This window comes from Clarias gariepinus, chromosome 24 (genome assembly GCF_024256425.1).
Source record: "Clarias gariepinus isolate MV-2021 ecotype Netherlands chromosome 24, CGAR_prim_01v2, whole genome shotgun sequence".
Classification (NCBI taxonomy): domain Eukaryota; kingdom Metazoa; phylum Chordata; class Actinopteri; order Siluriformes; family Clariidae; genus Clarias; species Clarias gariepinus.
Window position 1 is genome coordinate 8,285,250 of NC_071123.1, and position 27,918 is coordinate 8,313,167.

A 27,918-nucleotide genomic window follows, 5' to 3' on the forward strand; every position below is an offset into this window, starting at 1 on the left:
CTGGAAAAAAGATGCATATGTTTGCAGTGGTAAAAAACTTTTTTTCACAAATCACACAAAAAATGTCATTGCTACTTTTGGACCTTACAAAAACTTATCAAAAACTGCTTTTTATAAAAAGCTACAAACTACTTTTTCACAAAAAGGATACACCTTGTCAAGTAAAAAAATTTGAAAAAAGTTAACCAACATGTTAACTTCTCACAAAAGAGTTAAGGACCGCCGCCATGCAACTGGGGAGGGAAAGCAAACCTGGGAGTACTACACAGTAAGTCTCAGACTGCACTGTATAAGATAATTTTGCATCTTATTACAAAGTCACTTTCGTATTACATTGTGCTTTTTCTGCAGCAAATGGATGAGCTATTTGGGTCCTCTGGAATAGGAACTGCACCACCTGGAACTATCTGCTCCACTCCTCTATGTGTGGACGATCCACCTTCTCAAAACAGGCCTCCATCAATCTCTCTTCCTCAAGCTCAGGCAGCAGGTGTTTCTGTAGACGAGCAGCCGTGACCTCTGCCAGTACAAGCATGTCCAGGAGGCAGAGATCCTCACAACCCTCACAATTTTTTTAGGCATATAAAGCGCATGCAGAACGAAGAACAGCTGTGCTTAAGTCTCTTGTAAGGCCGGACCTGAAGAGATGGCGTCAACCAAAAGAGAGTCGCAGACGATCTTTTGAAAAAAAGATGTGACCAGTTTGGGAACTGTTGTGGAGGAGCTAAAGAAAATCGGAAGACAACAAGTGCAAATTATACAGTTACTAAAACCTTCTTGAAAACATGGCAAATAAAGCTTATTCTGTTATGTAAAAGTACATACATTGTTCAAGCAATGTATGTACTTTTATTGTCATCTTTCCAATGTTATAAATTGCCTCTTATTTTCAGTTACAATTTCAAAATGCACTTTGAGGTGACACTTCAGAGCTCTTGCCTTGCATTTGTTGCACTTTCATACAATTTTACTAGTAAGTCTTACAGACTAAATTATATTAACTGTCTACAATTTTTAACCATTACTGAAATTATTGCATGTTGGTACTGCAACATAAGACCTAACATAACACCACTGAACAAAACATAATTTGATTATGTATGAGCTTGATTTGTAAAACAGTATTTGTTCAGTTACTTTAAAATGAAATGATTTACACATGCACATATATTGTTTATAAACTTACCGTCGTGGTTCATCCTGCTGCATTTCTTCCAACAAAAAAAGGTATTTCTATAGCTTCCAGTTCATCTGCAATAAAGTAGGCAAACGCCACGTGATCTGCCATGTTTGAAGAAGCAACGAGATCCCCAACGTGTCCGAATTGACGGCTCCGTTTTCAGCTCCTCCCCGACTGCTTCCGGCTAATCTCGCCGATCGGTCTGCACAGCGCAGCATGAGCTCGAACGCACCTATTGGCTTAGTTGTGATCACGTGACGCTCGGCGTCAAAACAAGAAGCGCATGTGTGATACATGATACTCGGTACTCGTAAACCAAGACTTGTTTGTTTTTCAGGTTAAAATTTGTTAAAAATCTTTGCTCGGCTTGCAGAACACTCACAAACCGTGTTACTCGCAATCCGAGGTTCCACTGTAATTGGTGTTCCCAAATTACCTGTTGTGTGTGTGCATACTGTAAGTGTGTGAGTATGTAAGTCTCCAGGGATAGGCTCCAGGCCCTCCACGACCCGGTATACAGGATAAAGTAGTATAGACAACGAATAAGTGAGTGAGTGTGTTGTGCTTATCTATCACTGATACCATTATCTAATTTAAATACACATGCTGAATCAATGCAATTTGCTTTTTTCACTGTTTTCCTTTCCTTGTTTGCAAAAATCCCAGTCTGCTTCTCAAAAGCTAATTTAACCATTAATAAATCGATTGCCTAAACTAAGTTAAATATTTTTGTCTCCTGTTAAAGCTGAACATACTCTGTGTGTTTGCATGGAAATGCCAAAACCTTCATGAATGACACACACAGTAGCACAATACATGCTTTTGTTGGGTGATTTCCCCCCAAACTTCGATCTTTGATTCAGTTATTTTATGAACTTCCACAGGATTTAAGAGGGTAGGTTGCAGCCAGGTGCTGCTAATCATCCAAATAATTTAAAGGTTCATATTCTGCAGTGAGAAAAATTCAGGACAGTTGCCAATGTTTCCAGGAGTGGACGTCCCAGCACTTTCACCTCAAGGTCAGACCATGCAATGCTCAGAGTAATCCCAAAAAAATCCATGAGCTACATCTCAGACCTTACAGGACTCGCTGAGCATGTAAAATCTTAAAGTTTATGACAGCACAATAAGAAGAAGACTGAACAAGTGCAGTTTGCTTGAAAGGGTTGACAGGAGAAAGACTCTCCTGATTGAAAAGAACATGGGAGCATGAGTGGGGTTCACAAAATTGCACCTGAACAAACCACAAGGCTTCTGAAACAATGTCCTATGGACAGATGAGACCAAAGTGGAGCTGTTTGTCTTAATGCCCAGTGTCATGTTTGGCAAAAACCAAACAGAGTCATACCCCCTTTCAAGCATGGCAGTGCAGGGGTGAAGATTTGGGCTTGTTTTGCAGCTAACAGGACCAGGGCACATTGCAGTCATTACGTCAATCATTAACTCCTCTGTATACCAGAGTATTCTAAAAAATAATAAATAAATACAATTGTAATTGCCATTTTCCTCCACTGTCCCTATTCCCTATTTGGACTACAGAGGTTCTTAGATTAATAAATAGATGGAGAAATGTTACATGATGCTGTACATTTGAGGTTGTTTACACAAAATCACATAGAGAAATACAGAGGGGGTACTAACTTTTACAGATGATTGTATAATTCCTACGTATCATTTCAGTCAAATCTGGAAATATCAAAAAAGAAAATCAGCGCATTTTATACCAACATAAAGTGAGAGGGAATAAGTGTTTGGACATTCTACAAACAAACATACAAACATATAATGTGTTTTATATTATAAATATGAGTAAAAACTATGTATTCATAAGCAATAAAATATGAAAAGATCTACTCAGATACCAAAAATGACTGCTATCAATAATAGTTATGAGAAAGAAATTAGGTTTGTTCAGGATTGTGGTTCAATTCTGAGACACTCACCTGGGCAAATTGTCTTCGATTTCCCCAAAGGAAAGGCTCTCAGGCATCCTAATGGCAGCAGAGTAGAACTTGTCTGCCAATGGTCGTGAGTTTTTGAGCATGTTAAGACCCACAAAAAGCCCAAAAAGGTGGATGAAAGGAGCCTATGGTGCTTGGGCCCTAATAAGAGATGTCAGACAAAGACCTACTGCCAAATGGACCTTAAATAATGGTGTATAAAGAGTCATAACGAGACGCAGGTGCGTCATGGTGAGTCATGTAGATGTAGTACAGCCTCTCTCTGGTGTTGCCATGAAACATTTAGAATATATATATTCTCCACATTTTGATGTTCATGCTTCTTTCCAACTTTTTGGGCAAATGAAGTGAAGTTATTCTTCTCTAATACAGGTATGTCTAGGCACATCACTCTACTGTATTCATATTTCCTTTGATCTCCCAGGACAGTTAACAGAAAATCAGCGGCATTATCATGATGATCCACCTCTATCAAAGCAAAAAGTCTTCTCTTTTGTCTAAATGCTCATCTAAAAGATTTAGATGCACGTTCCTGTGCTTCTGCTTTAGCAGAGAGGTTTTTTGCAGCATGTACAAACACAGATGTCTGCGGTGCAGTCAGTGTCTGCTGTCATGATATCAACCCCTTATGATCCGTGAGATTAAATCCATTAGCGTATATTATCTGAAGATGTGCTTCATTGAAAAGGAAGAGCCTTACGGGGAATAAATGGTGACCTGGAAATTGAATAGTTCCAATTGTTTTATCATTTTCCAAATTTCTTTCCAATTCATCCAGAAGAACATTTTTTTATATAAAATGTCAGATAGGGGTCATTATAAAACTCATGACCGTGCAAGCCATGCTGCTAACATTTATACTATAATTCTGGATTAAAATGCACTGGGAAAAAGCCTGAACGATGATGTCTTTCCATGTACATCTAGTCAGGTGCTGAAAGTTATGTAATACAATGCGGTGAGGAAATCTAACCCACTCACTATCTTCAGGCCAGCTTAGGTGGTTATGCCACGCTGGGAAAGCCAGTGTGCTCTGGCATGGTCATGTCTACACCCACACAAACAATCTGGCACCAGCTGAAGCCCCACCTGGCAACCTCACTTGCTTGGATGATTTGCGGCCTGTGGTTGTGACTACACTCTTGGAGGTGACCCTTTGACCCTTTGGCCAGAGATTTAGTGGTGGCTTAGTATCTTTACATTTGTGAGTGTTTGCTTATTTCCCAGTGCAACACTATAAAAATAGAAGCAGTGCTAGAGGCTGTACTGATGAACAAATAGTCGTTTAATCAAGGGGCTCACTATGTAATGTGGTGGAAATTCAATAAGATTCGTGAAACCCAAAACCAGTCAAGACCAGTCAAGAATGAGCACAAGTTTATTTATGCTTACTCCCCACTGGAACAGATAAGTTTATATGTACCATACATCCCTAACTCCCCTCGGCAGAGACACACGTTTTCTCTCAAGCTGACACCCGAGAGCAGAGGTTCATTATCTTTATTATTCATGGAGTCGTTTATCTGTAGTTGTACGTACTCTGAGGATTTGTGCACACACTGGTACAGGAATGCATTTTTTCCCATCACATTACTGTATCTCTAGGCGGCTAGAGATACAGTCATGATTTTATTATTATTATTATTATTATTATTATTATTATTATTAAATGGGAAAAAAATCCTATAGGCTACTTTCCGTTCAAACGTCTGTTGTGCTGCTCCATGTCTCCTAAACATGCAATTATTGTAGGTGCATGAAGCCATGGGTGGGAGTATCTTAATTTTACATTATGTGTAATGTTATTCTTTAAAAATTGGCAATCACATGAACGTGTCTCAGCCAGTTGGAGCATTACAATATGATAAGAGCAGACCTCGTACATGCAAAGAAAAGCATATGGAAAGGAAGTGCAACCTGAATTTTGTTTCTATAAAAAAGCAGGTTTTGCTTCTACTCGTGATAAGGATTTTCTTGTTTGCCTTCAACCTGTTACGACTATAAAATGAAACTGGGTGCTTTCAGGAAGCTGTCACACACTGAACAATGACTAAATGTTTCTCCTTTCCTCGTGACAACATAGATGGACTTTTCACCTTTCCTACTAACCTAAGGTCATCTTCCCGATATTGTGTTAATCACACACGGTTAGGAAAACAACACTTGAAATTCTTTTGCACGCCACATCATGATACGAAACAAAAAGAAATAAAGCCTTAAGATTGGTTCGAATATTTAGAACCCTATTGAGGTGTCAGTGATTCATTCCTGTGTTGTATTTCTGACAATAATAAACCAGTTGTCTGAGGGTTCAAGGATGGTAGTAAAACCGAAATAGCTCTGTGTAGATTGCATGGATGTCAATATACAGTATTTTAGACCTGGTCATCTCCTTGTCACCATAAATCTGGGATGGTTAAGAATTCCACTTGGCTATTTTTAAAGAATGATTAATGGTGGAGGCTACTGTCTCCTTCCTTCTTTTTAAATATGCATGAATGTTTTCCACGGTTGCATAAGTATTCTATTGAAATATGTCCCAGGGTGAAACATCAAAGGATTTATCAGGACAGAGCAGTGATTACAAGAACCTATAAAAAAAAAAAAACTCTTGTTTAAAGATGTGAGTTACCATAAAAATGGAATAAAACAAAAATAAGTCATGATGTTATTTGAAAATAATTGACAATAAGGTGGTGTGACGCGTCTGACGTAAAGCAGAGTTACGCTCACCATGCTGAAGTTGATCTTTTTAATAACACTATGTCTTATGCACATCATTCTTGCTATACCGCAGCCATCTCCCAGTGATACTTGGAATGCTTAACATTCTCAAACCTTCCCTCACCAGCCTCCCTGTTTATTTTCTCTCTTGACATTAATATGTATCTTATCATTTTACTGAGAAACCTTAAATCACCCAAAAAAAAAAGCTACTGACAGTTACAAAGCACTGATACTGTAGTATGGACTCTATACATAAATGTCCAAAACTTTCTACATTGATGGCATCCAACCACTAGTGAAATACTAGTGTCCATTAGTGTAGCAGGGGATTATATAGAGAAATAAAGGTACTTTTTAACTCTCGTAACTGTGTTCTGGTATTCAGTGCAAAGTCAAAAGTCCTGGTTTGACTTAAACATAGCATCATGCATCTTAGCATCATGTTCGATATGTAATAAAAAAAAAAATTATTGCTCCACATACAGTATAAGAAAATCACAGCAATTTGCATCAGTCAACATAATTTAGGCGATTTAAGTAAGCTGAAACTTGTGTGTAGAGTCAAGCATAATTTGTATAATTCATGTACTGCAGTGCATCTCAAGGAGTCTCGGTAGACCACAAAAAACATGGGAAAAACTAGAAACGTAACACAGGGGTAAAAAAAAACTAAAGGATCAAGAACATGATCACCGTTTAATTAAATTTGATGTGTACATAATATTCAGTATCTCACAAGAGAAACAGTGTGATTTGAATTTTCTCCAGTAGTTGCACAATCAAGATGTTTTGAATTAGTGCTCAACTTGCATTTAATGGATAAATGCTTATTAGTGTTTCTTAGAGCAAGTAACTGAAACAGCTGTATACACACTGCATTAGAAGCAATTAGATGGGAACTGTTTAATCATTATCTAATTAATATTGTACCGTATAAACAAAAGAAAGCTTTTGTCTGTACATTGGTCAGAACTCGCTCTTTCAGTGAAATCTTTATGTTTCATACATTAAAGTACCGGAAACCAGTCTCCGAAAAACTGCTGTATGTGTGTATGTCTGTTCAGCCAGATTATGTCACAGCATGGCTGGCTGGACAGAATTAAAAAAAATGTTGCAGTACTTAGACATCTGCATAAAATTTAACCCACATTATAAGTGAAATCAAAATGTTAAAGTAAAAGTGATGTTATAAACAGTTATGTTGCAGATTTGATAATCTACTTTAAAATAAAGCTACTTGCTCAATATAAACAAACACCTGCATCAATAGATATTATTTAGAAAAACTAAACTGAATATTAACTTTATCTTTATCTGATCTACTTTTTCGATTTCTCATTGGTGATTCACTGTCAGATTATTGAACAGGGTGTGTATTTAGCTGACGACAAAAGAACTTAGTGTAAACAAGGCTTAAGATATTTAATCTTTAAATAAGAAAGACAGGCAGATATGTATGTTGGTTTCAACCTGAAATAATAATAATAATAATAATAATAATAATAATAATAATAATATCACTGATGACATTAAAGCTGATCATCTTATTTTTAGCTTTAACCTTTTAACTTTTTCTAAAAACTCTTTATCCATCAACAACGGGTACAACCGCAAATGTTCTATATGACAAATAATAAGCATTGTAAATTATGCAACACCAACACACAAAGAGATGGCATGTGTTTTAGAGAATCCTTGGAAAAAAAACAAAATGGAAAAAACAGAAAGCTTAAGGTGCTCAGTCGGAAAGACTTTTACTTGGTGGAAAACTTTTGAACAAAGAGCTAATGTTAAATACTTGCTCCATAAATATTAAAAGGGACCCTTATTAAAAAAATAGCATACTTCGTTAATTAACATAGTGTTAAGTTTGTTCTGATTATGTGCAGTGTCTGAATAAGCTGTTACCATAAAAATTATATTATAGTAAAACAAGTCCATTAAATGGTAATGGAAATGGTTTTACTTTTTAATATAAACCAGTGATTCTCTTTACAGCTGGCACTATTGCCTGAGCTCATTAAATAAGATTATAATGTGCACAAAAGGTCACATCATTTTGCATTTGAAAGTCAGAAGGTCCGAGCTGTATGGAGCAGATAACACAGCTAGATCGTGGCATTTGCAAAATAAAATGCAGTAATTTCTCAGAATTGTCTTGTGGAAAACAAAAAAACAAAACAAAAGAAAAACACTTACATTGCCATAAAACTGTAATAAGTCTGTGAGACTGCATGCATAATGTTTTTATAGCTGACACTAAAAGGAAATTAAATGTGTTTCCCCTAAGGAAGAATTCAAGTATTAATCATTTTTGTAGAATCATATAACCTGTGATCTGTTTTTGTCACCCCTCATGGGATCTGGCTGGATTTCCAACAACCCAGCAGAAGCACAAGGTCAACAGCGTTCCCAAGTTGTCTTGCCTAAAATGTATGATCCAAAGTGCTTGATTTCAGACCTAAAAATAAAGTTTTAATAGGAGAAAACAGTCAACCCACACAGTATCAATGGGTGACATGCTAAACATGCCATTATTTGTATTATATTGGCAGAGAAACTGAATGGAAAAGACACAAACCAAGTTTCAAACGACTTCAACCTGCTACTTTACAATTAACTGTATTCTGACTAAGAGGTGTGTATATCAATGGCATTTTGCACTAACCTTTACAAGTATGCACCACAAAATGAAATAGACTGCTCAAGGTACCATTAGCCAGACAACACAAATAGCTGCAGAGTATGTTTACATGAAAAAAAAAGAATTAAAATATATATACATAGCAAAGAAGTCACTTCTCTCCAGGGAAAACACTAGGGACAGACTGATATTCTGCAAAAGTTACAGGGATTGGACTGGGGTAAAGTCAATTTCCCTGATGAATCTCCTTTTTAATTGTTTGTGGTATCTGGAAATAAGCTTGTCCAGAGAAGAAAAGGTGAGCGCTACCATCAGTCCTGTGTCATGCCGACAGGAAAGCATCCTGGAACTATTCATGTGCGGGGGTGCTTCTCATCCAAGTGGGCTCACTCACAACTTTGCATAAGAACACAGCCATGAATAAATAATGGTACAAAAACATGGTAAAGCTCCTTGCCATAAGGCAAAAGTGATAATTAAGTGGCTCAGGGAAAAAAAAATCAAACTTTGGATCCATGGCCAATAAGCTCCCCAGACTTTAATCCCATTGAGAACATTGAGGTCAATCCTCAGGAGGTGGGTGGAAAAACAAAACCCATAAAATCGGACAAACTCCAAGTATTGATTATGCAAGAATGGGCTGGCATCAGTCAGGATGTGGCCCAGAAGTTGATTGACAGCACGCCAGGGCGAATTGCAGAGAGGTCTTGAAAAAAAAGGGTCAACACTGCAAATACTGTCTCTTAATGTACAGTAATTGTCAATAAAAGCCTTTGACACTTATGAAATATTTGTAATTATACTTCTGTATACCATAGTACCATTGGACAAAAAGATTTAAAACAGCAAACTTTGTGGAAATTAATATTCGTGTCATTCTCTAAACTTTGACCACGGCTGTACATACTTTTAAATATCAGGTTGTGCAAGAGCAAATTTGCAACATGGTTATCACCTTAAGAATTCTCCATTACAGTGCAGTAGTTTACAGGGTGGAAGAAAAAAAAACTTCCTTCTTACTTTTCGCATTTTTATTTAGTTCCTTTTTTTTTTTACTACTCTTTTCACATCTCAAAGATCTCCTTGTCTCTCATCCAGCTAAAACTATGTGCATGAATAGAATTAAGTTGTATATGCAGTTAGAAAAAAAAAACTATTAATAATCATGCATGCTACACATAGTTAATGCTATAGTTATTTGTGTGGATTTACTGTAAATAGGGATACTACCGTGTGGAATTTAAAGGGTGAATACCCCCGGCCCTACCTCATTATTATAACCATTTCATTTGAGGTGAGCTGTCTGTTTTGCCTTCCTAGAAAGCATGAACTACACCTACAGTAAATAAAAAATAAAAAAAACACCAAATTCAGGTTATTTTTTATTAATTTGCTAATATTAACCATCTACAGTGTATTTAACTAAAAAGTTCAGTGGCTGGTGCTGGTTATTTACATGCATTATATTTTACTTCTGAAAAGTTTATTAGTCACCTAATATTCACTTTACTTCATTTCAATTTTATGGTCATTGTTGCAAAGCAGCTTTACAGAATCAAGAAAGTATTGAAATAAATTGGAAAAGTGTGAGTAAATATGTATAAATAACGATCAGTTTCTCCCTGATGGGCAAGCTAGGGGTGACGGTGGCAAAGAAAAACTTCCTGAGATGACAACAGAAAAAAAACCTTGAGAGGAAACCCATCCTCATTTGGGTGATAACAGATAGCAGTGATTGATCAGCAGTCATGCTGTGTGTCAGGCAGCTGGATGTTCAAAATAACAGTAGGGTGTTAACGTTAATATGGAGTCCACTTTTTTTACTGGAGGCTCAGGTACAAAACTATTTGTGGGAATTTCAGTCCAGTAATAGTAAACAATCATCAAACTCTATAGGAGAGAGATTCTTGCAGGAAAATCTTCATAGTTTCGTATGAAGATTATAAACATACTGTATATAAAAACAGCAATAAAAGTTAGTTTTACATGATAACTTGACAGAAGCGCGGTGGTTAGCACTGTAATCTCGCACCTGCAATGTCAAGGGTTTGAATCCTACATGGGTCTATGTGTGTTGCAGGGGGAGGGCCTGCGATAGATTGGTGCTCTGTCCAGGGTGTAACCTCGCCTTGTGCCCAAAGTCCTGGGATACGCCCCAGGTCTCCTGCAACTCTGTGGTACTCAAATACCTGAGTATATTTAAAATTTCACATGAAGAGGTTTTGACACATTATCTGTGGATTTACTTTCTTTCCATCACTATTTTCACACACCAGAGTCACCACATAACACCCTACAGATAATACCCTACAATACCTGGTTTTGAGTTTAACACAACATTACAATAAGCTCATTAGATCTGTCGTGATGTGATCGCAACACATCGAAAATGCAGGGTTTGTCGGCCCCTTGTGGCTATCTAGCCTTTTTCACGTAATCAAATACTTAATGGAATCAAATACGATATGGGAATCAAACCCTTGACACTGGTGGTACGAGATCACAATGCTAACCACTACACACCAAACACAAATTCAAGCACCACTACAAAAAAACTAATTCAACTTATGAGTACATAGAATAGTACTAATTTCTTACTCCGACACATAAAATTTGACCAATCCCAGCTTCAAAAATTTGGACTGATTTCATCTACTCCCACAGATTCAGCTGCCTAAACAAACAAATTAATAACTTGAATCACAATTACGAGGATAAAACAGTTACTAAAGATGAATGATTTTTTTTAAGATCATGTTATGTAATGTGGCGGCACAGTGGCATAGGGTTTAGCACTGTCGCCTTGCACCTCCAGGTGCAGGTTTGATTCCTGACTCTGATCTACTGTATGTGCATGGAGTTTGCATGTTCACCCCACGCTTGTTCGGTTTCCTCCGGGTATTCCGGTTTCCTCCTGCAGTCGAAAGACCTGCAAGTTAGGCTAATTGGCGTTCCGACATTGCCATACTGTGTGAATGTGCCCTTCAATGGGTTGGCATCCCACAAGGGTGTTCCCTGCCTCATGCTTTATCCCTCCTGGGATAGTCTCCAATCCGCTGCGACTCTGTATACAGAATAAAGTGGTATAGACGGTGAGTGACTGACTGATTGTAAGGTATTATAATTTGATGTAAAGGTTCCTATGCCCATAAAACAACGCCCTTGTTGTGCTCTTGAGTCCTTATCTGGTAACACTTCCTATAGCCTGTTTCCTGAGTAAACCCACCAAGCACAGGGAGAACATGCAAACTCCATGCACCCAGAGACGGGAACCGAGCATGGCCGGGAATCGAACACAGACCCTGGAGGTGCAAGGCGACAGTGCTAACCACTACACCACCGTGTGCGGCAGATGCAAAGAAACTATCATTATTTCTATTATTATTTTTTCAGTCATCTTAAAATTTAATTCAGACACTCTTCTTCTTAAACCAGTAGTAAAAACTCCTTAAATAGTTATGTAATGTCATTTTATTAATGTCATTATGGTTGATTTATATTAATTGTCCATGTGTTGTGTGAATTTAGCATATGTTCTGCGTAAGATATTCACATAGGTAATGATATAAGCTTTTCAAAGTATATATGTTTTAAAGTAACGTGAATGTTAGCGTAAAATGTGAAACATGTGATAAATATATTTGACTTGACTAAATTCGACCAAAGGCAAAGTGGAAGGTAAGTCCCGTTCAAGATGGCGGCGGGGCTGCCGTGTGCACCGCACTGCGCATGCTCCAGTGATCATGTGGCGCGTGTGTATGTGTCATGTGAAAACTAGCGGAAGCGACCGTGGGGAATTGCACAGTTAAGCAGACGCCTTTGCATCAGTGCAGGCACAGAGAGTGGACAATGTTGCTGGTAACGTTGTTGTGTTTTTCGGCTGCGTGGACCTTTTGCGTGTCAGTGGACGGCGGGATGCTTTTCCCGCGGGATTCTTTCTCCCGGGAGGTGAAGGAGCTGAACGGACTGTGGACATTCAGAGCCGATTTCTCTCCAAACAGGAACCAGGGTTTCGATCAGCTCTGGTTTAAACAGCCTTTAGCAGAGGTACCGTAATACATGTAATACGCACGTGTTTATTACTCATACAGAGGATTCCGTGCAGGGAAGTGGCGATGTAAGCGATATTATATCGCGATATGTGTAAGTGGGATAGAGTGATATTATAAATCGTAATACATCTAGGGATGTAAGTTGAAATCCAATTTGAAGTTTGCACATATTATGGTCTTTTTGTTTTATTTTATATTATATGGCTTGGTGGAGGGGTTTCCTCCGCGTAATCCAGTTTCCTCCCAAAGTCCAAAAACAAGCGGATTAGGTTAATCTGATGAGAAGGTTCCTGTGCGAAACAACCCCCTCAGTGTTCTTCCTGACTAACACTTCCTATAGCAATGTGGGTGTTAAATCTGGCTTAGTGGCATGGTGGTGAGCACTGCCGCCTTGCACCTTTAAGGTCGAGGGTTTGATTCCTGCCCCTGATTCCTGTTTGATTCATTGTGCATGGAGTTTCCATGGTCTCCTCGTGCTCCGTGGGTTTCCTCCGGGTGCTCCGGTTTCCTCCCACAGTCCAAAGACATGCAGATCAGGTTAACTGGCATTCTCAGATTTCTCATGGTGTGTGAATGAGCGTCTGAGTGTGTGTGTGTGTGTGTGTGTGTCCTGCTATGGTATTGCTTCTTGTCCAGGGTTACCACGCCCTGTGCCCTTAGTTTTCTGGGATAGGCTCCAGGTGAGTGTTGTCTATTGGTATAGACAATGAATGAATGAACATGCAACTATAGTCAGGACCATACATTCTAAAAGATTTTAAGGTTTTTTCAGCAATTGTCCTCAGTACACCACCACGTTGTATTTGAAATGACAAAAAACATGCAGATTCGGCTAATTTGGCATTTCCATGGTGTTTGAATGAGCGTATAAGTATGTGTCTGTGTGTCCCGCGATGGAATGGCATCCCATCCAGAGTCTCGTGCCCCAAGTCCCCTGGGATAGGCTCCAGGCCCCCTCTGACCCTGTATACAGGATAAAAGCACTATAAATGATGAGCAAGTGAGTGATTGACTATTAAAACTGAAATGTAGTTAACCAACCCAAACACAAGAAGGAAAAAAAAGCCCTTAACTTCATAGTGCCCAGTTCTGTTATAAGTGAAGACGGATTTGCAGATCTGGCAGAGTGGGAATAAAAATATTAAGAAGAATATGTATTTAACTGATGGAATTGTTTTTGTTCTAGGGGTGTGAAAACTTTCGCACTTTGGTTCTAAAATGGCAGCCTGTTGTTGGTGTAAGGTTAGCTTTGCTTCGTCGCCTGGAATGTACTTTGCTCATGTGGTGTTTTGATACAAATCATGTCAATCATTATACATTTCTCTTTGCAGTACAAATATATTTACCTTAGTAAATTTACTTAGATTGTGAGTAAGGTATTTGTATAAAAATAATATGAACCATAAATAATAAAAATCTGATCTATTGTTCCTGAATATCATCCCAGAAACTCGTTCTTACCATGTCTGTGTCTGTGCTTATGTCAAACTCCAGTCCGGTCCGGTCATTGACATGCCTGTACCCTCCAGCTTCAACGATGTAACTCAGGACTATAAGTTGAGAGATTTCATCGGCTGGGTGTGGTACGAGAAGGAAGCGTGGGTCCCTCAGCACTGGCTTCAGAACAAGGACACGAGGATTATGCTCAGAGTTGGAAGTGCACACTATTATGCAATAGTCGTAAGTTTTGTTTCTTTTAATCACAAGTCTCTGTGATTTGTTTATTCTTACATTGTTTTGCACAGACGTTGTATTTGAAAATGTTCCAATACTTATGCAAGTCAGAAAATCAGTAGCAGTTTGTGCTTGGAAACAAAGTCTGCAGTCAGATTACAGGTCACTCACTTCAAATGTGCAGTAAATAACAGTTTCCTGACACTCCCTGTGTTCCCAGTGGGTGAACGGGTTTCGGGTGATGGAACATGAAGGCGGTCATCTTCCCTTTGAAGTGAATATTGGTGATGTGATCCGGATGGGTGCGAATATGCCATGCCGAATCACCATCGCTGTTAATAACACCCTGTCCCTGCACACTCTTCCACCGGGAACCATCCAGTACATGAACGATCCTACCAAGTAAGAGCCTTGTTTCAGAGCCAGGAGTGCATAGACGTTAACATTTATAGTTAGATTTAATGGTGTGAAATGTCGATGCTGGAAGTCAACCATCGTCTTCGGATTAGTCAAGCTTTACAAAGTCAAGCATGCTATGATGTGACAATATTTAATATAAGGCACTGTCCCTTCTCTAAAAAGTGTGGACATGCCTTAGAGTGGCGCAGTGGTAAAGCACTCGCCCTGTCATCCAGAGATCACAAGTTTGATTCCCGGGTGATGCTGTAACCTCTTGCAGCTGGAGGTCTAGAGAGAGCTGATTGGCCGAGCTCTCTGAGAGGGGAGGGGTGAGAAGACTTGGTACTTAGTGCTCCTACATTAATCACGGCTCTACAGCCAATTAGGGGCGTCTGTAAGCTCACGCAAGTGGAAGAAACGGATAGCGCTGTCCTCTGAGTATGTGACGCCGCTGCGTGGTAGTAGTAGTCTTAATGTGGGAGCCCCCTAGTGGCAGGGAGGAATTGGACACGACAAAATTTGGGAGAAAATTGGGCAACAAATCTCTTCTAGTGGACACACTAACCTGTGTAAGCTGTTTTCTTTTTCAGGTATCCTGCCGGTTACTTCATTCAAAACACCAACTTTGATTTCTTTAATTATGCGGGGATACACCGCTCTGTGTTACTGTACACGACTCCAAAGGCATACATTGATGACATCACCGTGACTACTTCCTTCTCAGACAGTATTGGTCAGTGACATCGATATTTCCTTGTAATATGTGTAAAATTGTGTTGTGTATCTTCACCTAAGCAGATGTTTGTTTGTTGTAGGGATTGTGAATTACAATGTGACACCAGAGGGCAGTGCCAAGCCATTGGTAAAGGCCACGCTTATGGATAAAGATGGCCGATGTGTGGCCACTGCTAACGGAGCCATTGGTGTTCTCAAAGTGCCTGAAGTCAACCTGTGGTGGCCTTACCTGATGCACCAGAACCCAGGATACCTGTACTCCATGGAGGTGAGTGGTGTTGGGTTTCAGACTAAATGCGATTTTTAGGACAAAGATAGATTAACTTTCTGTGTGATCTATTGTTTAGACTGGTTTTTAACACACGTTCTAAATTTATGTTGACCATAGTAGCATTTACATGGGCATTCAAGTCAAACCGGGACTAGTCTTAAATGAAAGCATAAAACAGACTTCAAGCAAAGGACTGTATGTAAATATTAGCCGCAGTAAAGCATTTCAATGGTGTAGACGTTTTAAAGAAGGCTGTACGGACGTGAATGACCTTCCATGACGTGAACATTCAACGTGGATGTGAAATGTCTGATCCTTGGATGTGGAATGTCTGATACTTAAAAATCGATGCATAACTTGTTGCTAGCTTCAGAAGAGACGTATCTGTCTGTGAGAACTGTACACACAAACATTCGCAAACACTACATGCACATTACGGGAACTCGACTGGGAGTTATTGCCACATCCCCCATACAGTCCTGACCTCAGTCCAAGCCATTTCCACCATTTAAGGAGATTCTAAGGGGGCTAGGGTCTCAAACATGATGCATGGATCTAGTGTAATAAGAGAACTTTTTACCATGATGGTATCCAAGCACTGTTGAAGCTCTAGGATAAGTGCCTTCGTGTAGTGGGGGATTATATAGAGAAATAGAGTTATTCTTTCAATCTGCACAAAAAAAAGTCCTGGTTTGACTTGAACGCCCTAGTTATTTTTAATTGCTATATGCATTTAGTCAAGATATGCATACAGCTAACTATTAATAGCTATCAACTATAATTATTTCTTAAAATGGAATATTAATAATAGTTTATAATTATTAATAGTTAATATTAATGATTAATTAATAATTATTACTTAAATAAATTGGAGAACAAAAAAGTGAAAACTCCATCAGATCAAATCTCTTTTCCGCACATAGTATGATAAATGATTTCTGATTATAAAAATTTGGAAAGTGCAGCTGTTTGGAAAATGGTTGGAGAACGCCGTCCTGTTGAATCAGGTTATATTCAGGTACAGAAGCAGACGGTGAATCAGAGATCCTTAGATGTTTGACATGGATTAACTGTTGTTCACGCAGGTTCAGCTCACAGCGGAGAGTGGTGAGGTGGATTACTACACGCTGCCTGTGGGAATCCGGACTGTCCAAGTCACCAGTACACAGTTCCTCATCAACAACAAGCCCTTCTACTTCCATGGAGTCAACAAACATGAGGATGCAGATGTGAGTTACCACCAGAGGGCAGCAGAACTCCCTTTGGAGCTGGTCTAGAACCAGTTCCCATGATCATTATTTAGGTTAGGTGAATGAGTATCAGATCATTTAGAGCTGATGGTGATCAGCGTCGTAACATCTTTCCGGGGTTAATTGGAATAAGATTGCATTTTATAAAGGCATAAATAATATTAAGTGATATTAAATTAGAATATATGCTCTTAATGTATTCCAAAATGAATGATCCAGCAGTTTTTAAACCTCTGCCTCATTGACAGTAAAATGCATTCTGGTGCTGCTTGTAATACACGCCAATGTTAGTAAAAGCAGTGAGTTAGTTTATCACTATTACAGCTCCAAAAACTATTACTGTAGCTGTAGCGATTTTCTTGTTTGTTTGTTTTTTTAAGTATAATTTAAATTATTATACCGCTGCTGTAGGTTCGGGGGAAGGGCTTCGACTGGCCTCTCATCGTAAAAGATTTCAACCTGATGAAGTGGATGGGCGCGAACTCGTTCCGCACCAGTCACTACCCGTATGCTGAGGAAATCCTGCAAATGGCCGACCGCCATGGCATCGTGGTTATAGACGAGTGCCCTGGAGTGGGCATTAAAGACATGTAAGATATAGCGATTTGTGTTAAGTAATACACACCGATTGAGCTGCATAAATGATTTGTTAACTATATATATATACTTTTTCTTAAGACGCAGCTTTGATAATACGTCACTGGCCCATCACCTCGTCGTCATGAAGGAGCTGGTGACGAGGGATAAGAATCACCCCTCTGTGGTCATGTGGTCTGTAGCCAATGAGCCGGCAGCCGAGATGCCGCCAGCAAACTTCTATTTCAAGTATGAATATAACTGTATTACTGTTATATTACTGTCGTATTACTTCCCTGTTCATCGCTGGTTTGATTCCCAGGTGATGCTGTAACCTCCCGGAGCTGGAGGTTTAGAGAGAGCTGATTGGCCGAGCTCTCTCAGGTGGGAGGGATGAGAGGTACTTAGTGCTCCCATGTTAATCACGGCTTTACAGCCAATCAGCTGCGTCTGAGCTCACGTAAGCGGAAGGAGCGGATAGCGCTGTCCTCCGAGTGTGTTACACCGCCTCCAACGGTGCGTGAGCAAGCAGTTCGAAAAGATGCGGTCGGCTGGCGGAGGAAACACGTGATCGTCTTCAGCCTTCCCGACTGAGTTGTAGTAGTAGCCTTAATTTGGGAGCCCCCTAGTGACAGGGAGGAATTGGCCACGACTAAATTAGGGAGAAAATCAGGGAAAAAAAAAAAAAGATTACACCTTTACTTAAGACATATAGTTTATTACATCCACATAATGAATGTTTTAATATTTTAAAGTTTAATTTTTTTTTAAATAGTTGTTAACCTTATGTAATGCGTTTACACACCTGGAGCAAACAAACTAATTATGTACAAAATATTAACTTCTAAGCAAAATGGAAAATATGGAAAAAGTGACTGATCCTATTCCAGAGTGATGAGCGTGTCAGGGTAAGAAGCGAAGAGCATGAAGCGATGGACCCATCTTGCCAAGCTCCCACTGTATAAGCGTCTGGAGGCAGGGTTATGACCTGGGGTTGCTTCAGTTGCTCAGGTCTAGACTCAGCAACATTATGTGGCAATAAAACGAAGTCAGCTGATGACCTGAATGTACTGAGTGACCAGATCATCCCATCTGTGGGGTTTTCCTCCCTGATGACACAGACATATTCCAGAACTTGTAAAAGACTGTGTGCTTTTTTTGTTGGCCAGGCAGTGTTTATGAGCTTTATAGAAAGCGTCTAGTGAGTAGAAAGAACAGATTAAACCCTTAAAAAATAATAGCACCTGAGTTTTGAACAGGGTTTATGTAATATTTATTCAGATGTGTGTGGGTATATTTTATATAAGTATGGGCCTTAAAGCCTCTTATGGTATTTATGTTTATTGTAGTGACACTTCCTATAGTGTTCGTGTTTGTGTGTGACAGCAAGGTGTGTGTAGGTCCATTTCAGGTTGAGCAACTACAGGAATGCATGCAGCACAGACGTGCACACCCAACACCTTTTATTCACACATAGCACTAAACAGGTGCAGCTCAGTGAAGTCGCCATGCTGGAATGATTCCTTTACACAAGCAGCGATTTTAAGGAGTCATTGAGCCTACGTTAGCGTGATGTTATGGCTCAAAGGAGTGGTTCCTACATTGACCTGATAGCCTAGGGCTAGTGCGACAAAGTGCTTTATAGGCAAGTTAACTGCATGCTGATGTTCCCCCTGTTTGTTTCAGGGAGAAAAATTACATGCATTGATGCATTAGGTTGCACAATATATGTTTAATGTAACAGTGTGTGTGTGTATATATATACGCAATTTTTTGTTTGTTTGTTTTGTTTAGAATGATGCCCTATAACCAGGTTTAACTAAGCACTAGGCTTAATCTTAAGTGTCTTAGAGTGATCTCGAGTTTTTGTTTTTTTTCTCTGCAGACAACTCATAAAGTACACAAAATATTTAGATCCAACGCGTCCAGTGACCTTCATCACAGACAGTAACTACGCCAGGGACCAAGGAGTGAGTCTGTTTCGTCACTCATGATTTCACATCTATTCAAGGTTCAACCTCCAGTTATATGGATCTATCTGGGATCAGGACGAATAGGGTGAACGGGAGATAGGGACTTGTACATAGCATGCAGTTATCTAATCTGCCAATCACATGGCAGCAGCACAATGCAAATAATCAGAGTTTCAGTTCATTTTCATTTCAGACAAGACAATGAAGGAAAACTGCCATGTACAGTATATGGGACTGTAACCCGGTGCTAGAAGGGCTGGTTTCAGTATTTCATAACCTGCTGATCTCTTGAGAATTGTGAACACACAAGTCTTAGACTCTACACCAAATGGTGTGAGAAACAAACTTCTAAGCGACAGTTCTGTGGTCAGAGGAACATGGTCAGATGGTTTGTGCTGCCAGGAAGTATATAGCCACTCATTTACTCTTTACAGCTGTGGTGAGCACATGAACAAAGCATCAAACCTTAAAAACACAACAACTTCTTTTGACCAGGAATCCGAGACTGTCAGTGTCCTCACGAAAAGTTGGACAAATAAAGATGGGGGGGTTTCAGCTTTTCCTGTGAAGCTGCACAGGAGAGAACCACATCAGCCAAAAACAAGTTCCAGCAGATCAGCAGTTTTTGAAACACTCAAAACTTGACCTTACTACTCCACAAAGATCAGATATCAGAAGATCAGACAGATAAGTTTCTCATTCCGGTGGTTCATGAACTGATGAGCTACACTGCTGTCACTTGATTGGCCGATTGGAAAATCGCACGAATGAGCAGGTGTTTCTAATAAAGTGGCCATACTGTATGCTAAACCTTAGGTGTAGGCATACAGGACTCTGTCTGCTGATAATACTAACATCGTGCCAGCATTCGCATCTGTCAACATTCACACGCAACTTCTGCAGCTTCAGCATGGAACTCTGACTGATAAGAAAATGGCCATATTTATCAGTATTACATAGAAATAATCTGTATATGGTTTAAAAAAAAGTTTTTTAAAGTGTTGTGTTTTGTACGAGCGGCGTTCAAGTCAAATCAGGACTTGTGTTTGACACTTACAGAAGCATCCAAGAACAGTATGATGTTTAACAGACTCTTAGCCGTGTTAAAACACCTGAATGACGTAAAGTTTTAAAGAAGATCGTACGGCATTGGCCGATGTGGCTCTGAGCCCATTGCAATCGTTCCCGTGAACGTTCCTCAAGCGGAACACCTAATCCTTAAAAATACACAGATGTCAGAATAATTTGTCGCCGATTTGCGGAACGGATGCACCTGTCTGTCGGAGCTGTACACACAATCATACGCCAACACCACTTGCACATTACAGGAGTTATTGCCACATCCCCTGTACGCTCCTAATGTCGCTCCAAGCGATTTATACCTGTGTGGGCCATTAAAGGAGTTCCTGGGAGGCCAGCGTATTGAGATCACGGGTCTGGCATACTGAGAAAAATTTGCACGGTTGACTGGATATCATGAGTTGGAATCTTGATGATGCCACAATGACTCATGACCAGGATACAAATGGAAAATTAAAAAATGTATTATGTTCTTTGGGAAGGAATGGTATGCTATCTCCCTTGTCAATCACAGTGACCCGAGCCAGTGAAGGGCATCAGTGAGCTCATATATGGGGAAGAGGATACAGTACGTTAACACATTTAGAGGAAAGTGCATAGTGTTCTGTGATACAGCATGAGCAGATATATAATTAAATTAGGTTGTCTGGAAGCATGTGTGATAACCTTCACCCCTCCCGGTTGGCAGCTGTTATATGACGGCTGGTGGACAGGAAATTGGCAGGTAAGGAAGGAGGGGAAATTTTGCATTTTGACAGTCTACATTATACTGAAACTGGCTTGGGCTCTAAGGATTGAAAATTCAGTAGGTGGGAAAAAACAAACTTGTTGTAATGTGATCGTAAAGGGTTCTTATTACACATTATAAATAGTTCTTGACAGCAACAAGTATGAGAAGTTCTCGTTCTCTGAATTCAAGTACTTGTTTAAGCCCGTTCTGTTTTTCCTTAGGCTCCTTACGTAGACGTGATCTGTGTGAACAGCTACTTTTCCTGGTACCATGACCCTGGGCATCTGGAGGTCATCTCCATCCAGCTGCAAACTCAGTTTGACAACTGGTATGGAAAATACAAGAAGCCCATCATACAGAGCGAGTATGGGGCGGATGCTGTAGCAGGCCTACACAATGTAAGTGATCGATCTTTTACATGTCCTCCCCGTGCTTGGTGGGTTTCCTCAGGGTACTCCGGCTTCCTCCCGCCATCCAAAGACATGCAGATTAGGCTAATTGGCGTTCCCAAATTGCCCGTGTGAGTGTGTGCCCTGTGATGGATTGGCACCCTGTCCAGCGTGTACCCTGCCTCGTGCACCAAGTCTCCACCAGATGACCCTGTATACAGAATAAGCGGTTTAGACAATGAGTGATTTAACAGAAAGTCTGGTTACTGGTGCAGGAGAACGGTTGAGGAAATTGAGGAGATCGTGAGTTCAAACCCTGCATGAAGCTGTAGCCTAGTGAGGACCTAGTGAGATCTGATTGGAGCCGCTTTCACATCACTACAGACAATCACAGCCGTCCAACGGTGCATGAACGAGGTTAGTGGCATCACATGGCTGGGAGGAAGCACGTGATTGCCCTGGCTGGTAGTTTTAGCCCTTAAGGTGGGTTTAGCCCTGATGACGGATGGGAATAGCAGGGGTAGCTCAGTGGTTAAGGCATTGGACTACGATCCAGAAGGTCCTAGGTACAAATCCACCACCGCCAGGTTGAGCCCCATAACCCCTTATCTCATCCTCGTTTAAATGTCGGCCAAATGCGGTAAATGGGTAATTGGCTACAACCAAATTAGAGAGAAAATCGGGAGGAAATCCCCCTCCCCCCAAAAGATTAAATGCATTTTGAATTTTTAATGTGTATGTTTGTATTTAAAAAAGACTTATGATTGTTTGAGACATAAAATATACCAAATATAACTTTCCCACATATAAAGAAGTTTAGCAATTTATTTTTTCCAATTTATTTATTCCATCAAGGATCCTCCATCTATGTTTACTGAGGAGTACCAGAAAACCGTCCTGCAGAACTACCACAAGGTATTCGATCAGAAGAGGAAGGAGTTTGTCGTGGGAGAGCTCATCTGGAACTTTGCTGACTTCTTGACAGCTCAGGGTAAAAAAAAAAACGCATGCACCCATTTTCCTATACGTTAGTATGAACTGATCAGTGAATATTTCTCTGTTTGATTTGAAAGCTATTGTAGTAACATGTACATGGACTGGGTCTTAATATAAAAGCAACTTTTAATATCACTCTCGGAATCTCAGTTCCACAGTTATTAGTAGAAAATGACACTATATGGATTTATGTGAGCTGATATTGTGAGTCAGTCAACACTTTTTATATTGTAACATAACAACTTGGACCATTTTTAAGTTTTAATATTTGAATATAAACTGAACGAGTCACTCAGTCGGTCTGCTGTGCTTCGATAAACTTATCGATGTCAAGAGAGTGATGTCATGGTCACACACAAACACGTGGTGTTTTAGAAAGTTCTTTATTTATTAATGGCAAAAGACGGAGATTTTTTATGTTTGGCCAAATGCCTGGTGTCATGTACATCTGTTACTTCAAAAGAACACAAACCATTTTAACAAATTCTGGTGAACAAAGAGTGGAAGTTGTCTGAATGTCTGTCTGGAGACGAACCAGGAAGTGTGAGCTCAAAGGAGGGGGAGAAAGAGTTAGCATGTTAATATCAGATACAACAGGAAGATAAGAGCATGGGCGAGTTAACACATTTTGAAACGATGAAAATAGTCTTTTTCTTCACTTGGAGAAAAAAGTAGGGAAGAATCATTGTGGGTTTTTTTAATATACTGTATATACTGTATATAAATAATAGTGGGCGAGGATTAAGCTCTGTCTAGGCAGGAATTTGGCGATGTGATCTGGCAACCTAGCAATCGAGCTAGCAAGTGTTTACTCAGAAATGGTCTGTGTGTGTGTGTGTGTGTGTGTGTATATATATATATATATATATATATATATATATATATATATATATATATATATATAAATAAATAGTGTATGGTGGCTTAGTGGTAGGTGTTTCATCTGCCATGCGGAAGGCCCGGGTTCGATTCCCAGCCAGTGTCCAAACCCCAGCCACTGGATGCAGTGTCAGGACCAAGCCCGGATAAAATGGGAGGGTTACGTCAGGAAGGGCATCCGGCATAAAACCTGTGCCAAGTTGTAATGCGGACAAAAAATCCCATGACAAAATGTGAAAAAGCTTGAGGGGTATGAAAACTTTTGCAAGGCATAATACATGGCAGTTAATTTTGCACTTTGATGGTTAAAATTAATAACCCAAACACAGAATAGTTCCAAGCATGTGTTCTTGTAATCACTGCTCAAATTATTACAGAGGAGCATGAATAATAATTTCACACATGAATTGGCGACCACAGCGAGTTCTGAGCTTCACCCCAAATGTCTGTGGGATGTGCTGGACACAAATAAATGTCGTGACTTTGAATGAGGTGGTTAAAAGGATGGCACTATAATCAGAGCTAAAGGCGGTGGTTTGAAATCTTAGTGCATGTGACATCCTTTTGGCCTGGCAGTGTAGAAGTACAGTACATTGTGAAAAGTGTGCAGTAGCACTCCGCATCAGAGCGTTGTCACATACACAGCAAACTTAAACACCACATATACATATACACATACAATACACAAGCCTGTTTTGTATCATTTACTTAAAGAAAAAGAGAAAAAAAGAGAAGCTTGTGAGAAATCAACTGCTGTAATGTAAGTGACAAAAAGTTGCTGTGCTCCTTAGGGCGGGACTATCACAATCCTGTCAATCACAGCAAAAGTAGTAAATCTGTGGGCTCATCCATATGGAAGAGGACAGATTGTGCGTTTCATTAAAAAAAAAGTAATTTGATTACGTTTTATATAGTTATGTTTTAGACCCCTTTCGACAGAATTGCTGTCTTATAGCAGGAATAAATACAACAGATTCCCCCCGCCCCCTATTTTATTTCTTAAATAATTCTCTCCCTCTCTTTCACTCTTTCTCTACAGGCATCACTCGCGTGGTTGGCAACAAGAAGGGCATGTTCACTCGGCAGCGGCAACCCAAATCAGGAGCCTTTCTTCTGAAAGAGCGCTACTGGGGGATCGCCAATGAAACAGGTGTCCTGTCTACATGGGCCAAATACCCCTGCCTGTGAAACCTCCACCCTGGCTGTCATGTTACATCTGTCTCCGTGTGGGTGGATGAGCTGGAAAGAGCAATAGAGACAAAGAAATAGAACTACAAAAGTGAGCTGTGAAAATGAATCAAAATGTTTCATTGATTCGAAATAATGCCTTATTATGCCAATCAACCAGTTAGATGATTCATAAGTTGCTTGTTTCTGGTTGTGTATTTCAGGGAGAATTTAAAAATTTGACCTAATTTGTAATACTTATAAAAAGTAAAAATGCACTTCATCTTATTGAACACATATCCAGAATGTCGTAGGTGAACCAAACTTGTAACACTAGTGCCAGAAGTATAAATGTATTCTTTTAAAAATAGTTGAATAGTTAAATAGTTACCTTTTTCTTGAAGCTAACTCAAGCACACAGCATTGGTTTAATCCAAACTTTGATCTAGGAGCTTTTTATAATGTTCAGCACACCTAGTGATGTTTCCCCAGTCATCTTATTATCAGCAATAACCGCGCCGTTATTGCACACAGCCAGTTATCCGCGCTTCAATTATGGGAAGCCTTTAGGGTCTAACTCTTATTTGATTAATTTGCGTAAAATAAAAGATATTGAACAATAAAATTTGTAGGTTAATCACATGCGTTAATATTGACAATATATATACAGTGGAACCTTAGATGGCGAGCATAATTTGTTCCGGAAGAATGCTTGTATATCAAAACACTTGTATATCAAAGCGACCTCCTACTTGCCTACATACCTGGCTAACATTAAAGAAACAAGCTGCGATACTGTACATCACTATACCGGTTTACGAATGAGCTACTACAAGGGTCTTTAAGTCAAACCAGGAAGTTTCTCCTGAATTAAGCCGTGAAAAATCGATATGTAAATCATAGAAAGTAAACTTACACTTAATCAGTACAGTGATGACACTTATATCCTCATTAAATGTTCTTGATCCACACACATCGTGCATGTTGCTGCAGATTTGTCGGCTGCACATCAATGACGTGACTCTCCTGTTCCGCCACATAAGGTGCTTAATCTATAGGATTGAGATCTAGAGACTGTGTGGGCCATTTGAGAACAGTGAACTTAGTGTTATGTTCAAGAAACCAGCATTTAACTAGCATTTAAACGATGCTTAATTGATTCTAAGAAGCCCGAAGAGTGCTAAGATGGATCCATGGGAGATGGATCCATGCTTCATGTTGTTGATGCATTGTCTCCCAGAGAACTGCCACACACTGCACATTTTCTCTTTTTCAGACCATTCTCTGTAAATCCTAGACATCTTTGTGTTCTCAGTAGATCAGAAATACTCAGACCACCATGCCACATTAAAAGTCACAGCCAACTGAACTGGTGTGCCTAATGAAGTGGACAATGAGTGTCTAGAGAAACGGGTAGTTTTTTACTCTTATAACTGTGTTGTTATCTTGCATAATCAAAAGTCCCGGTTTGACTCACTTCAGATATGAACTCGTTCTTTGGTAGGTGTTCATAGAGCATTAAGATGTGCTGAATTGTTTTAGATTCTTTTAAATGATAGACCAGGATTTACTAATAGACTTGCTTTTTCTTTTACCTACCTGTAGGTTTAACAGTTTTTTAGTTTGCTTTGATTTACTTTTGGATTTTTTTTTTCAAGTATGTAGGATTTTAAAAGGTGTTATACCAAAAATTGTAAACTTGACCTTTTTCACTTTTAATAAAAATGGAATTCCTGTATGTGATTGGATTAACTTTTTGTTTAATATTATTATTATTGTTATTATTAATCATTGACTGGAAGTGTCATCCCACTACAATAATACTGTATACCACGGACAAATATAAAAATATTGGACATACAGATTTCTTACAAAATTTGATTCAATCAAATAAATAAGAAAGTTTAATTTTATACAAAAATCTGTATATGGACTATACAGTCGTGGCCAAAAGTTTCGAGAATGACACAAATATTAGTTTTCACAAAGTTTGCTGCTAAACTGCTTTTAGATCTTTGTTTCAGTTGTTTCTGTGATGTACTGAAATATAATTACAAGCACTTCATACGTTTCAAAGGCTTTTATCGACAATTACATGACATTTATGCAAAGAGTCAGTATTTGCAATGTTGGCCCTTCTTTTTCAGGACCTCTACAATTTGACTCGGCATGCTCTCAATCAACTTCTGGGCCAAATCCTGACTGATAGCAACCCATTCTTTCATAATCACTTCTTGGAGTTTGTCAGAATTAATTTGTCCACCCGCCTTTTGAGGATTGACCACAAGTTCTCAATGGGATTAAGATCTGGGGAGTTTCCAGGCCATGGACCCCAACGTTTTGGTCCCCGAGCAACTTAGTTATCATTTTGCCTTATGGCACGGTGCTCCATCGTGCTGAAAAATACATTGTTCTTCACCAAACTGTTGTTGGATTGTTGGGAGAAGTTGCTGTTGGAGGGTGTTTTGGTACCATTCTTTAATCATGGCTGTGTTTTTGGGCAAAATTGTGAGTGAGCCCATTCCTTTGGATGAGAAGCCACCCCCCACATGAATGGTCTCAGGATGCTTTACTGTTGGCATGACACAGGACTGATGGTAGCGCTCACCTTTTCTTCTCCAGACAAGCATTTTTCCAGATGCCCCAAACAATTGGAAAGAGGCTTTATCAGAGAATATGACTTTGCCCCAGTCCTCAGCAGTCCATTCACTATACTTTCTGCAGAAGATCAATCTGTCCCCTTTTTTTTGGAGAGAAGTGGCTTCTTTGCTTTCTTTCACTGTACGTGCAGATGCGCTCACACCTGCCTGCTGCCACTCCTGAGCAAGCTCTGCACTGGTGGCACTCCGAACCCGCAGTTGAATCCTCTTTAGGAGACGATCCTGGAGCTTGCTGGACTTTCTTGGACACCCTAAAGCCTTCTTAACAAGAAATGAACCTCTTTCCTTGAAGTTCTTGATGATCCTATAAATTGTTGATTTAGGTGCAATCTCAGTAGGCACAATATCTTTGCCTGTGAAGCCATTTTTATGCAACGCAATAATGGCTGCACGCGTTTCTTTGCAGGTCACCATGGAACACCATGGTTAACAATGGAAGAACAATGATTTCAAGCATCACCCTCCTTTTAACATGTCAAGTCTGCCATTCCAACCCAATCAGCCTGACATAATGATCTCCAGCCTTGTGCTCATCAACATTCTCACCTGAGTTAACAAGACGAATACTGAAATGA

The 27,918-nt window shown here is 39.6% G+C and overlaps 1 protein-coding gene across 1 annotated transcript; it reads left to right on the plus strand.

Annotated features, from left to right (window-relative positions):
* Window positions 1-12,288: 12,288 nt before the first annotated feature.
* On the plus strand, window positions 12,289-26,435 carry gusb (glucuronidase, beta). The gene is made up of 12 exons (XM_053485509.1): window positions 12,289-12,559; window positions 14,059-14,244; window positions 14,459-14,640; window positions 15,228-15,370; window positions 15,453-15,640; window positions 16,729-16,872; window positions 17,305-17,483; window positions 17,572-17,718; window positions 19,355-19,439; window positions 21,474-21,650; window positions 22,497-22,632; window positions 24,556-26,435. Exons 1-12 carry the CDS (start codon window positions 12,362-12,364, stop codon window positions 24,702-24,704), a joined length of 1,914 nt encoding a protein of 637 aa, XP_053341484.1. The 5' UTR covers window positions 12,289-12,361; the 3' UTR covers window positions 24,705-26,435.
* The last annotated feature ends 1,483 nt before the right edge of the window (window positions 26,436-27,918 follow it).